This window comes from Xenopus laevis, chromosome 3S (assembly GCF_017654675.1).
Source record: "Xenopus laevis strain J_2021 chromosome 3S, Xenopus_laevis_v10.1, whole genome shotgun sequence".
Taxonomy (NCBI): Eukaryota; Metazoa; Chordata; class Amphibia; order Anura; family Pipidae; genus Xenopus; species Xenopus laevis.
Window position 1 is genome coordinate 27829579 of NC_054376.1, and position 17575 is coordinate 27847153.

Sequence of the window (17575 nt, forward strand, 5' to 3'; positions counted from 1 at the left end):
GCAGCCATCTTCCAGGTCTTCGTCCGGTGCTGCGGCAATTTCCGTCCATTTCGGTGAATGCGCAGTTGTCGCAAACTGGCAAATTGCATGCGTTGCTTCCCTGGCCTCCATCTCTGCTTTCCGAAGACCCAGAAGATGGCTGCGTGGAACTCCGATGCCTGAATCTGTGCCAAGTTAGGGGCATTTCCCCGGGGAGGAGGGGGCAGTTAGGCTGGGGGGGTCTACGTGGGGGGTAGGGTTTTTTTTGCTAAACGGTTGAATTCTCTTTTAATGACACCCAGGGATTCTGCTCATCGGGGCTAAAAATTAGAAATGTGTCAAGGAAATGGATCAATTTAGAACAGTTTAGCGCAGCAGTCCCCAACCTTATTTGCCCCAGGGACCGGTGTCAAACCCTAATTTTTTGCAAGGACCAGGGGGGGTTGTAAACTGTGCAACATGTCAAATTTGGGCGTGCCAGCATCAATTTTCGTGTGCCCACATCAAATTCGGTCACGTCAGCATCAAATTTCGTGCGCCAGCATCAAATTCAGACTCGGTGGCCCAGTTCATGGGTTGGGGACCCCTGGTTTAGAGAGTTGGCCACCCCCTCCCAGAGCTGCTTTGGAAAATTTGGAAAAGGTGAAAAATTAGAGTGGTCACACATAGAAAATAGAAAGTCATTGGAATGAGTCTTTATTTCTGGTGAACAATCTGAAACCAACTGAACTAAAATGTTGGAAGGTGAAGAACCCCTTTAAGAAATAAGTGTTCTTGTTTACAAGAAGGCAATTGCATTTGTGTCGTGGCCTGATATGAACTATACTGTCTATATCTACTGTCTGTCTCTATAATATGGGCTGCTTTTTACATGACTGAAATGGAGCTGAGACACGGAGGAGAGAGTAGTAGGTGCACAGTTGTGAACATATTTAACTCCCGCCCCCTCCTATAACAAAGGCTATATATAGATATGTCTTTAGCAGCTGCTTACACCCCCAGCTGTCGTTCTGTAACTCCCAGCGTGTCAGCATGGGGGGAAGACAATAAAATAGGAACATGTGAGATATTTTCTCTGCGTAGAACACCTGGCAGTGTGTGATTTAAGTGCACCCCCATCGATTTATATAAATCAAAATAAACTGGCCAAGGGCAGTGGTAGAACTACAACATATGGGCCCAATTGCAAGACCTGTGGTTGCAGGGCCGGGCCATACCAGCCAGGTGCCCTAGGCAACCTGGCTGGCCCGCGCAGGCACAAACTGCCACTTTCGTGCGGTGTGCATGTGCAAACCGACGCTCATGCATGCGCAGATTGATGCTACGCGGAACCACAAATACAAGGCCAAATAGAAGAAACTGTTGGAGAGAGGCAACCGGACATGGGGTAGGCATCAGAGTATGTGCCTGGCGCCCCGCTAGCTTTTGCGCCCTAGGCATGTGCCTACTCTGCCTACCCCTAGTTCCAGCCCTGTGTTCTCGGACTGGGATGCCAATGGCCCACCAGAAAGCCTTAGACCTTGGGCCCACCAGAAAACCAAAGAACATGAGCCCACCAGAAAAACTTAGACAGTGGACCTTTCCAAACTATTATTCCTCCTCTACTCACTAAACCCCTTTATTCTCCTAGTCTTTTATATATACTTACAATATTCTCCGATTATTAAGCATTTTCCCCATAAAGAAATAGGGAATGGCCATGAAGCAAAAGGGCCCACTGACACCTGGGCCCACCGGGAGTTTTCCTGGTATCCCGGTGGGCCAGTCTGACACTGTGTGTGGTAGTTGCAAAAATGACCTGAATCCCAGTGGTGGACAAGCTCCTTTTTAGAGATATTATGGTGCTCTGTTATTTCCATGGGCTGATTTTCACTAAGGCTAGGGAAGGCTAAGTCTTCCAAAACATGGCTGATAATAAAGATTCAAGTGAAGAGAAAAACAACAGAAAATAAAGAGCTTTGCTTCCTCCCCCCCCCCCTTAAAGGAGAATTCAACCCTAAACTTAAAAAAACCCTACCCTACATAGACCCCCCCTTTCTTCCTCCCCCCACGAAAATTGCAGAAGCGCCGGTCTCATTCCGAAGATTACCGAAGCGGCTCAAGATGGCACCTGTGAACTCCTATGCCTGAATCTGCACTGAGGGGTAAGTAAAACGTTAGGGGCATTTGCCCGTGGTAACACTTAGGCTGGGGGGAGGAGGGAGGGGGGTCTATGTATGGTAGGGGGGTAGGGTTTTTTTAAGTTTAGGGTTGAATTCTACTTTAAGATATAAGTCCCGGTGCAGCCTTGAGTATTAGCTAGGCTGGTGGAAGAAATTTGAAGCTTCCTGCAGCCTAGCCAATGCCCTAGTGACAGGACCAGGACTTGCACTTTGAGGGGAAGAAAGCTAAAGTTTAGTCTGTGGGGCAGATTTACTAAAGGGTGAAGTGACTAACGCTAGCCAAAATACGCCAGCAAGACGTCATTTCGTTACTTCGGCGATTTACTAACGGTCGTTGGAGTAACTTCGCTAGCGAAGGAGATAGACTCTAGCAGTAATTCTCTCCCTTATGCCAGGTGAAATTGCGCTCTGGCGAATGGACGTAAATGCGCAAATACACTATGATGGAGATTTACCTCTATCGCCAGACTTGCCTTCACCACCTCAGACCAGACTTTTGAGTAGCTAAGACTTCCTCCAAAAATAGTTGGACGCTGGCGACTTTTAATTTTTCATGGTGATAGGCTGCAAAAGATCGTAAATTTTTTTTAGGGTACCCCCCTACATTTCCTAACATATGGCACATAAAATGTACACTGGGCAATATGTAGGACATTATAGCGACTCTATTTTATTTTATTATTTCCCAGGCTTGTGTAGTGTAATGTATTTGCTGCAACAGATACGTCCATTCAACTTTAACTTCTTGCCGTATGTAAATTAGGCTATGCTGGCGCAACTTCGCTTGCCTAATAAACACTAGGGCAACTTCACCATCATTCGGCGCCCTGGAAGCAACTTCGCATTTTAGTGAATTAGCTTTGTCCTGGCGAATTTTCGCCTGGCGAAGTGTTGCGATGTGAGTGAAGCCATCACTGTTGATTTTTCGCTGGTTACTGAATTTGCCCACGTGTCTGCTGTCATGGTAAACTGTTCCTAAGTTACATCTGTCAGTGCCAGCACCCAGGTACCTTTTTTTCTTTACTCTTGGGCTTTGTTTTTATTCCTTTCTGCCCCTTTCCCCGCCAGCCTGGAAACAGTAAAGAAAAAAATAGTAGAGCGTGCATATCATGTTAGGGGAACATGAAGTCAGAGCACAGAAATATGGGGGGGGACCAAAATACAAGGTTACAAGTAAAAAATGCATAGGGACCTGTGAAGTGATAGAAGAAAAGATGGATTGGGAAATAAGAAGAAACTAGAGAAAATGGGGTAAAAATAGAATGTATAGGTGATGGTGGAAAGCAGTATAAAAAGAGAGAGACAAATTAAAAACGAGGAATACAGTAGTAGCACCTACAGATGAAAAATTAGAAAGAGAGCAAAATGATGAATAGAAGGTTACGTGGGACAGTAGAAAAAACACAGTAATTGCGCTTTCTTCTATGACATGCCCTGTGTTTATAGGACATAAGCAGAGAGATAAAATCGAAGCATGCCGGCAAGGAGTGGGTTAAGTAGCCTCCCCATGCACAACAATCTGGCAATTTCTTTCTGCCACTGGGCACAGGGGGAGTGTATTGCAGTAAAGAGAAAGTTGCAGAGGAAGATAAGAGAGATGATGTATTATGCATGGGGCAGGGTGCAACGTGCCACTAAATTTTTTCGCTTTGAACCTTGCCCAGGGCTGCCATCAGAAATCACGGGGCCCAGCACAGAAAAATTTTCTGGGCCCCCTCCCTTACCCATCAGTATGAAGGCCACATATTTATATATATACATATATACATATATATATATATATATATATATATATATATATATATATATATATATATATATATATATATATATATAAAAATATATAATGATTAAGTGTGTAGCTTTTAACTTGTCTAGGCTTCCCGGGTCTCCCGGCCTTTTAAAGAAGTAACCCAACAAGGGCTCCTCCATCTATCCTATATAAAGTACATGTACAGGAGCTCTAATCCAGATACCAGTTATACAGAGTACCACGAATTACAGGAGGACCATCTCCCATAGAGTTAATTTAAGCAAATATAATTGATTTCTAAAAATGATTTTCTTTTTCTCTGCAATAAAAAAAAAAAACAGTAGCTCGTACTTGATAACTAAGCTGCATGAATCCATACTGGTGACCTATTAGGTTTATTTAATATGTAAGAGATTTTTAGCAGACTTAGGGAGCTAGCACACGGGCAGATTCGGGGAGATTTAGTCGCCTGGCGCTTTGATTTCTGAAGTCGCCAGAAGTTGCCTCACGAGGAAACTTCAGGCAACTTCGGAAATTGAATCGCCGCGAGTGCATTGGCGCTGGCGTTTTCTCATTATAGCAGGCAAAAGGCAGTTCGGGGAGATTGTGGCCCCACAGAAGAGGCGATTAGTCGTCTCTCCGAATCTGCCCGTGTGCTTTAACCCTTAAGGTATGGTGGCTTATTATAGGCAAAACTCCCTTTATACGGAAAGCAGCAGGCCCCAAGCATTCCAAATAATAGAGCCTATACCTACACTACTTACGGTGGCCGATCAGCCAGGCATTTTTAAATTGCCCTAAAAGCTGAAGGGATACAAATAGAGAGATGTCGCTATTCATTGGCTCAAGGCCATTACATGTGGATCTGATATAAAGGGAGGATGAGCTCCTTTCATATTCTCCTTTCAAAATTAGCCATTCCCTACACAATTAGTAGTGACATGGCAGCAGATTTTATTTCTATTTACGACAAGCGGTTTGCAGGACGGTCTGTCAAAATAGCCCCCCCCCCAGGGATGATGGACAGGCAGTAGGATCAGAATTGGCCAAAATGCCTAATCAAATCTGGGCATATATATAGTCAGTTTTAGATTAAAGCATAGATGAAATACTTATTGAACCCTATATAATGCTTTTTATTATTCACAGCAGGTCTGCAGGATACTTTTAGTATAATGAGCCTTGTCTCTTAATAAGAGCCCGCGGATCAGCTGTTCCGGATTAAGCGACAGGTGGATAGACTGACAGACAACTGCGACACACACATAATACTTAGCCTTGCCACACACAACTCACTGTGGCACAACTACTTCTAAACAGCTGATCATCTGTTGGTCCTGCCCTTAACTATAGTTTATTATACAACAACAACATACCCAGTTACTGTATATAGTCAAAGAGGTGGCTCAAACCTTTAATATGCTATTGAATGGCCTATTCTAAGCAACTTTTCAATTGGTCTTTATGATTTACTTTTTAGAGGTTTTTTTTAAATTATTTGATTTCAAATGGGGGTCACTGACCTCATCTAAAAAACAAGTGCTTTTTAAGAATACACGTGTATTGTTATTGCTTTTTATTACTCCTCTTTCTATTCAGGCCCTTTTCTATTCACATTCCACACAGTTTCTTATTCAGATCAATACATCGTTGATAAGGTCAAAACAGATCTCACTCACACCAGTTCATTTTTGGGTGGGGGGTTTAGATTCTATACCTATATATTCAAAGATTAGGAGATACCTATATATATATATATATATATATATATATATATATATATATATATATATATATATATATATATATATATATATATAATATACTTATTTACTACCTAAGATATCCCTGGAGCAGTCATGTTAAGAGCAAGTTTTCATGTATCTATTGCACTTAACCAAATGTTTCAGAAAGCCCATGACTAAGTGCCCTGGGAGGGAAGAAACGTGGAGGGGCCAATAAAGATGTTGACCTTTTGAAATTAATCTACAATAAAAAATATATGTATTTTATACTTTTTTGGCAGCCCTTGTGGAGTCTTTTGAGTGCCTGGATGCCCCCTATTTTTTGTTATTAGTTTATCCTCTCCTCAAGGTCTGGGTCTGGTGCACCTGGACCAACTGATCGATTCAGGGAGTGCTTTACATACTGGTTCCTGTGCTCCTATTTGTTGTTTTTTATTTAAAGGGGAACTAAAGTCTAAAATAGAATAATGGTAGAAATGCTGTATTTTGTATACTAAACATAAACATGAACTTCCTGCACCAGAAGTCTAATTACCGTATATATACTCGAGTATAAGCCGAGTTTTTCAGCACCCAAAATGTGCTGAAAAAGTCTACCTCGGCTTATACGCGAGTCAGCTAAAAAGTTGCTGCTTACTCACTCCGTGCTGCCCATACTTCTCCCCCTCGTGGGTGATTTTGCTTCCTTAGCACTCAGTCCCTCCCCTCTCAGCTCTCGTCACTCAGTACTCGCCCTCCTCAGCACTTCCCCCCTTTTTTTCACATAGTGCGCAGGAGATGTGGGGAAAATGTGTGTGCATTATTTTTAATAGGAGCGTGCAAGAGTTTGGAAGAGGAGCGCTAAAGATGACAGTTGGACGAGGTGCGCGCTCACTCTGTGATAGGAGCATGCACCTGTACAGAGAGCAGAGGCGCGCATCTTCTCCCTTTGTGACGTGTCCTACTTCCTTCGTGATGCATAGTTGCGTGAGGGGCTGCAGCTCTGGAGTTATACTTTTTAAAGATGGCGCCTGTCAGAAAGAAGAGAGGCGAAGCGTGGTTCAATCTGTGGAGAAAAGGTAGCGCCAGATCATTGTAATTGTGTAGTCTATCATGTCCTATGGCTTGCTATGATTAAAAAAAAAAAGGTTTTTATTTTAAACATTTACTTCTCCTTTAACCCTCCATGCAAGTTTGTGAGCTACCGTTGTCATTTGAGCTTTGAGCACGGAGGGGAAGGGCTGAAGAGGGAGGACTGAGTGACGAGAGCTGAGAGGGGAGGGGCTGAGGGCTAAGGAAGCAGAATCAAGCAAGGAGGGGGGGGGAGTATGGGGAGCACAAAGGAGTCACTGCATGCTTCAGATCAGTGAGTAAGCAGCAACTTTAAAGCTTTAAATTGGCCATGTCCTAAAATTAATTGCTCATCCCTAGGCTTATGCTCGAGTCAATAAATTTTCCCAGTTTTCTTAGGTAAATTAGGCACCTCGGCTTATACTAGGGTCGGCTTATACTCGAGTATATACGGAAATGATTTATGTTTTCAAAGTTGGCCGCAGGGGGTCATCATCTTGTAACTTTGCTAAACCATCTTTGCAAGAGCAAGACTGTGCACATGCTCAGTGTGGTCTGGGCTTCAGTTGGAACGTTAAGCTTAGGGATTGTCATAAACTAGTCAAATAAATATCTGCCATATAAATTGATACAACAAGACAAGATTAATAATCAGAATATACAGACTGCACTGGGTCTGCGGATGCAAATCGGACAGTCGTCGAATGCTCTACAGGGAAACAAACAACAAAAAAAAAATTTGCTTGAGTTCTGGGAAGTAAGGTGGGGGGTGGGCTCCCCCATGCAATTTGAAAGTATGATCATTTTTTTGCCTAGCAATTACGGACTGTTCACAGCTGTCAGAGCAAGTAAATTGAAGGGAGAATTTCACTGCATACAATCAGGTTTCTTATAAAAACTGTACACATTTTTTAATTAAAGTATATTGGAGATAGATTTTCATAAAAGAAAGTAAAAACTGGATTTTATTTTTTTGCCTTTACATCCCCTTTAAGGAAAGCCTAAACAGACCTCGTCTGAAGACCTCTGTATTATGTACCATGTGCGCAGCACAAATAAATTCATGTATATAGAAAGAGACATTGAAGCAATGGGATCATGAACATCCAGCTCCAGTTACCCTAATTGCTTCAATTTTCAGGAGAGTTGACCTAAAACTACTGCAATGTGCCTTCATACTCTTTGCTGTGCCATCTTGCCCTTTAGTTATACTTGCCATAAAGGAGAATTAAAGCCTAAAAATAATTATGGCTAAAAATGTTATATATTGACCTTCTTGCACCAGCCTAAAGTTTCTCAATAGCAACAATGATCCAGGACTTCAAACTTGTCACAGTGGGTCACCATCTTGGAAAGTGTCTGCGACACTCACATGCTCAGTGGGCTCTGAGCAGCTGTTGAGAAGCTAAGCTTAGGGGTCGTCACTAATTATCAAGCAGAAAATGAGGTTTGTCTGTAATATAAGCTGATGCTACAATGTAGTAATTATCTGTATTAATTACTAATCAGCCTCATACTCATATTCTATGTGTACTGTATATTGTGAGTGGGTCCCTAAGCTCAGTAAGTGACAGCAGCACAGAGCATGTGCAGTGAATCAGCAGAAAAGAAGATGGGGAGCTAATGGGGCATCTTTGGAGACAGATCTTTACTGCTAAAGGGCTGTGGTTGCCTTGGGCAGGTACTGAAACCCAAAACTTCAGTACTTCATTAGTTACTCGTTAGTTCTCCTTTAAATATAGCTGTTTGCTGCCTAGCTCGAGTGCTTCAGAAATATTACAGGGCAAGCATCGCTTAACTTGCTTACACCCTGAAATAAATATTTATAGAGCAGACAGATCAAACGACAAGCGCACATTGAGGCAAATTACTAATGACTGCATTGATTGCAGCTTTCTTCCCTACATTATCTCACACAGAGATTATTAGCTACTACTGTTAGATGTTTACCCCCTTCTCTCTTGCACGCTGGCTTAATAAATACCAACCCTTATTTTCATATTCAAACTGCAGATAAATCAAATTACTGGTCAGGTTTGTTGCATCCCTACATTGCTTTTCTGCTTATCATTGCCTCAATGGGGGCTTTAAATTGCACCCCTAACAATGCTCTGATGAGTAGTGAAACGTCTTCAACGGTTACTCAGCAAGTCCAGTTGTTTTAGAATTACTTATACTAGATGCACCCCCAACAGTTAATCAGCCCTACCCGTGTTATAGTCAGATGCTTGCACACAAAACAAGAGCCGCACAAGAGGACATTGTTTCATTCACTTTTCCGCATACTTTATTTGTTACAAACATACAATTCTTTTAAATATATAGATTGTAAAACTCAATTTGCAAAAATCTTGTTATTATAAGGAGTGCTGACTAGCATGAGCTGGAACAGTTTTACTGTGTTCTTCATTCTTGTTTTTATTCCCCTGCCTGGAAGCAAGTGGTCATTCCAAGACCTGCTGTTATAAAACCCAGCGACACCTTGTTTGGCTTCTGAAAGTCTTTGTTGGCGAGACTCAGCGGGGAACAGAACAAAGTTCTCCTCTTCTGGAGATTTCAGCCAGAGAGTTTCTACAAATAACCAATAAGTTCTTAGAAATGCATTTTTTTTTTTCATACCACGGGGGTCAACAACCTTAAGGGTAGAACTACACGGGAGATTTTGATCAGATTTTGTGGGTCAGATTTTATCTGATCATGCCATGCAACACCACGCTACGCCACACAACACCACAAGCTTTTGTAGGATGCTACAAAATCTGACGCCTCTGGGCTAGAATGTAGAAGTCGGATTGAGTCTTTTTATTGTTCATGCATTTACATCCAACAGTCAATATATTTCAATGAAAAAGAAAAAAAAAGTCTTTCCAAAACATCCGTTTTTATCTTGTCGGATGAAGACACAGCATGCAGCGTTCACATCCAACAGCCGTGTTGCGTCGGATGAAAAATTTTACTTGTAGTTTATGTATCCGATTTTTGTATCAGTTCAATTATATTTTAACTCACGAGACAACATCCGACTTGTAGGATGCGTATTGTCAATCCGACACCATCCTACAAAAGCGCTCATGGAGTTCAGCCCCTATTTCAGAACTGAAACTCTGCAGGTTGCGGACCCCTGATTTATATCATTTTGGTTATTCCAAAAACTTGGTCTGGCTACCCTGGGATGGGAAACAAACTGAACTAGAAGCTAGCGTCAGCAGTCAGAAATGGAGGGAACAACTAAACCATATTATCTCAAGTGATAAATTGAAGGATAGATTCCTCTGGTAGATGTTTAGGGAGCAGCTGGTTAAGCTGGCATTTTACCATTTAAAGTGCTTTGAACAGAAACAAATATATATTTCGATATAATTCTCTATTTATCAGCTAAAGGACTCTGAAGGCTATGTTGATTAGTTTAATGCCTACAGCAGAAATGTTATTTGATTTATTTTTAACAGAACCAAGCATAACGTGCTCAAAGCCAACCCATCCGTGAGCTAGTTTTCTGAGCAGATAGTGTCTTCCTATGATCCAAAGCTTGGTAGTGCAATGGGCTTTGTCGTTGACCTGTGCTTTACTTGGTGAACCTAATAACTGTTTTAGATTGAAATTCAAGTTTGAAAAACGGCAAAAAATTCAGATTTTACTGTAGCGCCTTCCGAGCGCGCTGCTTGAAGCTCTGCCAGTGCAAATGCATGGAGATCAAGAATATTTGTTTTTGAATGTTACAACTCAAAAAAAAAAAAGAAGAATGAGCACAAAAGAGATAAGACGTTGACCGTCTGAATCATGTAAAAAAGTTGGAAGCCAGAATTCATTTCTGCCAAGGCATTTAAACCACAACTGCAAAATGGGAGCAGAGAATTCTGCAGGAGTTCCTCTCTGGAAGTTATCAGATCATTATTGGGAAGCGGTGAGGGAATAACACCCTGTTATTAATCACCATTAACATGGAACACCTCCCACCTCTCATACGCCAGAGAAATACATTGCCAGCCTCTGGCTAATAGGGAGTCTATGTTTAACACCCGAACACAGATGGAGATAACATTAGAAAACGCACTCTTGAGCTGCTAGCCAACTGATATATCCACGGGTGCTCTCTCAATCATACACATCTAGAAGGAGGTTCCAATGGACTCTGTATAACTCTGCTGTTCAAAATACTATACCATAAAGTAGTGGACAAGCCAATGTAAGCTAGAGGAGACTCTTTTCACTGTAACTGCAGTTAAAGGAGCTGTATCGTGCATTCAACAGTTTTGTAATCCTATAAAAATTAAGTAACATCCTATTCACCCTCACCTTTGGATGCCAGATAAGATTTCCATGCAATTTATTTGGATAGCTATCTGGTACCAGAGGGCAAGGTGGTAAAAAAAAAAAAATAACACATTCTCCAATGACAGCAGGGAGAGAAGCAATACCTAGATATTCTCTCCATTCCTCATTTGTGTGTGTGTGGTTTAGGTCTGACAATTTATCACGAGCAACCGAAAAAAAATAATGGACTATGTTAACTGCAGGAAAATGTGTAACAAGAAAGCAGTTTGGAATAAAACTAAGCACTTTGGTTGAAACTGTTTAACAAAGGAGGAGGCAATATATCACTATAAGCCAGGCCCTAAATGCAGAGGATATTGTTACACAGTGGGGGTGATCACGATGGGAGTTAATGTAACTTGTAAAGGATTGGATCAGGAATACCCACACGAGCTTGTTGCAAAAAAGGGATTTGCATCTACAATACAGTCACCTCTCATCTGTCTATATTTATGTAAGGATAGGATCTAAAAAAAAAAAAACATTTATAGTTTAAAACTTGCATGTCATTTCTGTGCAATTGTTACTATTGTGCACAGACCCCTTGAAATGTCTGGGAAACCGTTTTGTTGAATATTAAAAATATTTTATTCTTATAATTATTTGCCCTTTGATCATGTTTCACGTCTACAGCCCCCCCCATATATATATATATATTCACTGGTTCATTTATAATCCATTCCTTAAAGATTTTGATGGCAGTATCAAATATAGCAGAATTAGCACCTTTGCCTTATACTAGAATTCTGTTGCTGCACCAATGAAGTGGTCTCACCTGTTATGGAAGGTTTCCCAAACAGATATGTTCCAGAACTCTAATGGTAGAATGAAATCAGATGGGCCCTCTCTGCCAGCGGTTGTATTTACACATTAGTGCCATTATAATGCAGCACAGATTTCTCACTGTGCTTATAATGTAATAATCTGCCAGAAACATTGCACCTCTCTGCGGTGTTATATATAGTTTTCCTTCAAGTAGTGGCTTGAACTTGCAACAAAGCTCCCCTCTTTGCTCAAAGCAGGTTTTGCTTTCCATTAGTGCTAGATTAGCTTGCACTTAAACTGGTCGCTTAGGTAATCCGAGTAGGGTTTAAAATTGGAGAATAGGATATGTCACAGGGGGATTTGGTTGAAATTGCCTGGTTTCGATTTCAGGTATCTGCTGTGGGTGTCAGTCTGTCAGCCATACTAAGTTACATCAATTCCTATGTAGAGACATAAAAAGCGGGGGGAAATAACTCCATTCAGGGTTTGCTGAAAGTTCAAGTGGAAGCGGGATACATGTTCCTCTCCCACTTGTAAATACTTGCAAGGAATCTCATTTTAGCTTATATATCTGATGGCCAAGCCATTTTTATTTAATAGCATGTGCCACAGCAACAGATCTGGAGGAAAGTTACAACCTCCATAGTAAAGCGAATACACAATAAAGGAAACCTATGCCCAATTGGCCCTATTTCAGTGAAGAGAGCAAGGACATGGGGCTGCTTGAGTTTCTGTCATAGGATGCATGAGCTGAAATTATCCGATGGCTAACGCAGGCATTCAAACAACTGCCACAAATAAAAGCAGAGGGAGACACAAGATTGATACAGCAGGACACTTAAACAGCTGCCTTGCAGGTACAAAAATACAGTACAATATACTGATGTGATTAAAACATCAAGAAATACTATTGCTCCCATACAATTAAAAAAAAAACATCTAGATAACTAAAAAAAAATAACGGGGATGTGGCTGGAATTGAAAACAGCAGCAAAAATACTTGCCCTTAAATCATCGATTTCCACAGCAGCCTGCAACGCATTGCCCTGCACAGAACCACACAATTTGTGACATGCTAAAAGATCCCACCCCAAAAATCAACCCCCCCTTCACTTGTTTTTCCCAACCAGAGGAGCCCAGAATATACAGCAAACCATGCATTGCAGGCCCATCTTTCAATCTTAAGTATGTCAAATAATAAATTAAAAAGGTCCACCAAATTGAGACAAAATGGACACTATATAAAGGCAGCTCATGTGAAGAAACCTTCTGGGTATTAAAAATGAAATCATGAAACCAGCTCGCTGACTGGCTCCGTGTTTCAGAAACTCCATGCTTCTTGGTAAAGAAGGTTTCCGGGGCATGCCCTTACTGCAAGGACATCGTTGATGCATGTTGCAATAATTGCATGCCTTTATTAAAAACTAGTATGGATTTTAGGATAATCTGGTTTCAAACAAAGATACATATAAATATAGGCATAAAGGAAAAAAAAAATACTATAATTTTATTTAAACGCTTTTGAGACAAGAGGAGGCTCCTTATGAGCCCTGCACCTCTATCCCCAAAAGACTTTTTTTTTTTAAGTGTATAAGCTAGGGAGCGATTCAGGTATAGTTAAAACCATCTGTAGACATTTTATGATAAAAGTACAAGTGGAGAGTGGATTACTGGAGCCCCCCTTATATTTGTTGCTAAAGGAGGCCAGAGGGAAGGCAGTCAGTCCATCCATGGATTTATATTTCTTAACTGAGTGCCCAGATGAAGCACATGACTCTCTCCGTCCGTCCCCCCAGTGTTCTTATATAATAGTTCTGCTTTGGGTTTTTAACCGACACAACCAAGTTTCTTCCAGGCATTTGCTGGGAGCAGTTTAGAGGCACCTTCATCCTCCGAGGTACTGTATTTCATGCAGGTCTTTTAATATAAAGCCTGGTTAAGAGAATAATTATGGACCTGAGCTTATACTTTTTTTGTTTGTTTGTTTGATGTGTCTGTTAGCATGAGCCTGAACTTGTTTTCATTCCACTTTCACAGGTTCAGGATGGAAAAAAAAAAATGTCCATTTTGTTGAATGATATCCTCTCGTTCTGAAGATCGTTTGTTTTGACTTGTGTTAGTGCTGGTATTAAAATAAAAGGTGACTTATGGCAGTCGTAAATAATCCATTATTGGCTGGAACACAGTTCTGTCCTGTAGGAATGGTGGCTGGTTCTGTTAGGAGATACTCTGCTGGTGGTAAAGCAATTAGCAAGTAATCCAAATGGCTTCCTTGTGCTTTAGGAATGGTGTTTTTTTTTTTTTACTGCTTTTGCAGAGCCGGATGAACAGAATGACTGTCTTTTTCCCCAGGGGCATCACTGCAAGCCCCATGAAGACTGAACAGAACTGAAGGTGGTGGTTAAAGGAGACAGGAGAGAACGGAGTGAGACACCTACCTATCCCCCCCTCATTATATTTTTGTACAACGGTATCTATAGACCAGTGATCTCCTCTGGTGTGTGTGCAAAAGGCCTAGTCACTAAATTGCTCCCTGCTTGTGTCACATGAATATTTTGGTTGTCAACTAAAAGCTGTATGTGCTTGCTGTAACACTAACTTGGATGTGTGTTGTCTCTAAACATAGCTGTGTTGCCTCTGCGGAGGAGAACAGTAGAGAAATATCAAGTTTATCTTGCATATCTCAATGCAGTGGTGCGTCGTCAGTACTGGAGAAGCCAGAGTCATATTACTTAAAGCACTTGGGTCGGTGCTTCGCAATACAATACCGGCAGCTTGTGCGCCGATATATTTATCTGAATACAAATCTAGGGAAGGGCAGGGGATACAGATAAAGCTGCTATGGCAGATTACCCTTTTTAGAAGAAACTTTTTTTTCTTTCTGAGTGGACGTCTACCAGGTCCATCTGTCTTTAAATGATGTGCAAAGCTTACTGAAGGGCAAATCTGCCCTTGAACCAGTAGAAACTGCATATGCTAAAAGGTTGTGGAACAAAGCCAGCGACAAGAGCAGTTCACTGCTTTGGGATCCAGCTTTTTTTTCTTTTCATAGGGAGATCAGAGCAAGTACTGCTTGTTTCTTTTCCAATGCACAGGTAAATACACAGAAGTATATCCCTAACATGTTTGCATTGCAGATACTGTCACGGGCCCTAGACTAAATGATAGAGGTTGATGTTGTATGATCAACTCTGGAACTGGTCAAATACAGTGATCCTAAAGCTGAGTGAGATGTCTGTATCTAAACTCCCAGAATCCACCAGTGCAGGTCTAGCAGCCCCTCCCCCTCAGCTGTTAAATACCCCAGCAGCAGCACATGAGTTTCAGTGGATGGTGAGGCCTCAGGTACAAGATGCCCTTGAGTTGATTTGCCAGGGCTTCTAATAAAAGAAAGTGCTGCTGGTGTGTTGAACAGTTGCCCCAATACTCTCACCCCCTGTCTGTGCTACTATGTTTCCTATGATTATATCTATATGTGTGTGTGGATTACCCCCTCCCCCCCAACCGTCTCCCCCTTTCTCCCCCGCCTCCTCGTGTCATTTCTTCTTCTTCAATCGTCGTCCACATCCTCAGTCTCGGAGTCATCTCCTCCTCCTCCAGCCCCGGGGCCCAGACTTCCTCCCCTCTCCCCGGGGCCCCTCCTGTCGTACATCTTGTCCCGCTGCCGCTCCTGGATCTCCTTCATCTCCTCGGAGTATCTGCAGAAGGCTCCGCCGAACTTGCCCCAGGCTTTGAGGGGGACAGTGATGGAGTTGCGGTAACTGGGCTTCACCTCGCTCACCCGCAGGAACACGCCGTACTTGTTGCTTCCCACATCGAAGAAGAAGCGCTTGGAGTCGACGGTGATGGACGTGCCCTCGGGCAGCTCTCCGTACATTCCGCCGCCGCCGGCTCCTCCTCCCGATGCGCCGCTGCCCAGCCCCATGCCCTCGTCGTCCTCTCCTCCGTAATCGTCGATGAGTTTAGCCAGGGCGTCGCGGAACTCGATGAGGCCTTGGGCGGGCAGGGCGATGGTTTGTCCGCTTTGGAGGCCGGGGCCCCCTCCTGTCCCTCCGCTGAAGCCGGGGCCCCGGTTGATGGTCTGGCGGATGCGCAGGAAGCGGCCCCTCTGGTTCTCCTTCAGGTCCAGGTAATACTTGCGGTTCTCCCGCACCAGGAATTCGCTTTTCAGAGCTCGACGGGGACCGCCCGGCCCTCCAGCCCCGTCCTCTCCAGAGGCTTGAGCGATCTGCTCCGGGCTGCTGGGTCCCAGCTGGGCGTAGTGTTCGATAAAGTCCCCGAGGTAGTCGCGGAACTCCGCAGCCACAGCCATAGACAGGGTCAGGCGGCTTTTGGAGCCCCCGGCTCCGACCTCTGCGATCTTGATGAAGCGACCCTTAGCGTTTTGCTTTACATCCAGGTAGAATCGCTTGTTCTGGATGTCCAGTCGCTTGGAGGCCAGTTCTTGGGTCTCCTGCTCTCGGGACATGTGCTGGGAAAAGCCGCTGGGGCCTCCGCTGCTGCCCCCTCTCTCACTCCCACTATCCCCGTCCGCCATCTTCTCCTCTTCCTCCTCACACAGCCGCTGCAGCACTCCGCTTCTTAGCCTCCCGGCTTCCGTCCGTCTCCTGCCCCGGGGCACCGTCCTCTCTCCAGTTCGTGCCCTCACCCACCTCCTCCTCCTCACTTTCACCCACACTCGGCCACTCTCCTTCCTTCGCCCTCCTCAGCTCAACCCTCTTCTTCCCTCTCTCTCAGCCTCAGCCCAAACTCTCCACCTCTTCCTGCGCCTATCTGCGCCACTACAGGGAAGTGCGGGAACACAAGGGGACGCACGTTCCGCCATCTTACTTATGGGCAAATCGGGAAATCTAAAATTTCCTATGATTTTGTCGATTTTTTCCCCTTGCCGTGCTATTTCCATTACACAAATATATATTTCTCCTTCTATCAGAACTGTAGTTGGGTTTCATTAACCTATAGCTAGAATATAGTTTTTCCTGTCATGATAGAGATAAATGTATATCTGCAGTGCAGCTCTTTTTCATCATTTCACTGAGCCTTTACAGTAAGGGATAAAACCCTTCAAATGCTATGCTGGCATCAGACATGCAGTCTAGCCAGTAACGTAACTAGAGGAGGGTGGGCCCTGGTGCGTGACGCGCAGCCGGCCCCCCTCCCCTCTGTACGTGCATTACAGTGGCGCGCGAGCTGCCGAGGGGCCCGCACCCCCTGCTCCCCCGGTAGTTCCGCCACTGAGTCTAGCTGGCCATATATGTAACGATTCGAATGATCGGACTTCCCCATCTCCCGACCTGCAACTAGGGTTGTCCTGTTTTCTGGAAAAAAATACCGGCCTTCCTATATTCTTGCCATTTTTTCCTATTTATAACATTAGCATCAAGCATAAATTTTTACTGGCCAGGCCTGTAAAATACCGGCCAGGTGGCAACCCTACCTGCCACTAACCATTCAGATTAAATAAAGTAGTAAAAGAACAGATCTGCTGATGTTCTGCCCCTGACAGCAATCATACGAAAGTTATGTCCGACCAAATCTAGTGACAGTCTCCCACTGAAAATCGTCAGATCTGCAATACAGGCAGACATATTACCCGCAGCCGACAGAAATCTTTTAACCTGACCGATCGACCAAACGACCGATCTCCGTTGGACGGAAAATGTCGGGACTCTCCAGGCACAGTCTGAAAATCGTACGGATCGAGGATTCGTACGATCGGATCTTTGCGTCTATGGCCAACTTAACTTAGGTTCTTAAAACCAGCAGATAGGCGCGCACTCAGCACTTTATTGCACAAACATTAATCG

The 17575-nt window shown here is 43.4% G+C and overlaps 1 protein-coding gene across 1 annotated transcript; it reads right to left on the minus strand.

Annotated features, from left to right (window-relative positions):
* Positions 1-15317: 15317 nt before the first annotated feature.
* On the minus strand, positions 15318-16458 carry purb.S (purine-rich element binding protein B S homeolog). The gene is given in 1 exon segment (NM_001085709.1): positions 15318-16458. A coding segment is annotated over 1 exon segment (987 nt). The 5' UTR covers positions 16306-16458; the 3' UTR covers position 15318.
* Positions 16459-17575: the final 1117 nt, after the last annotated feature.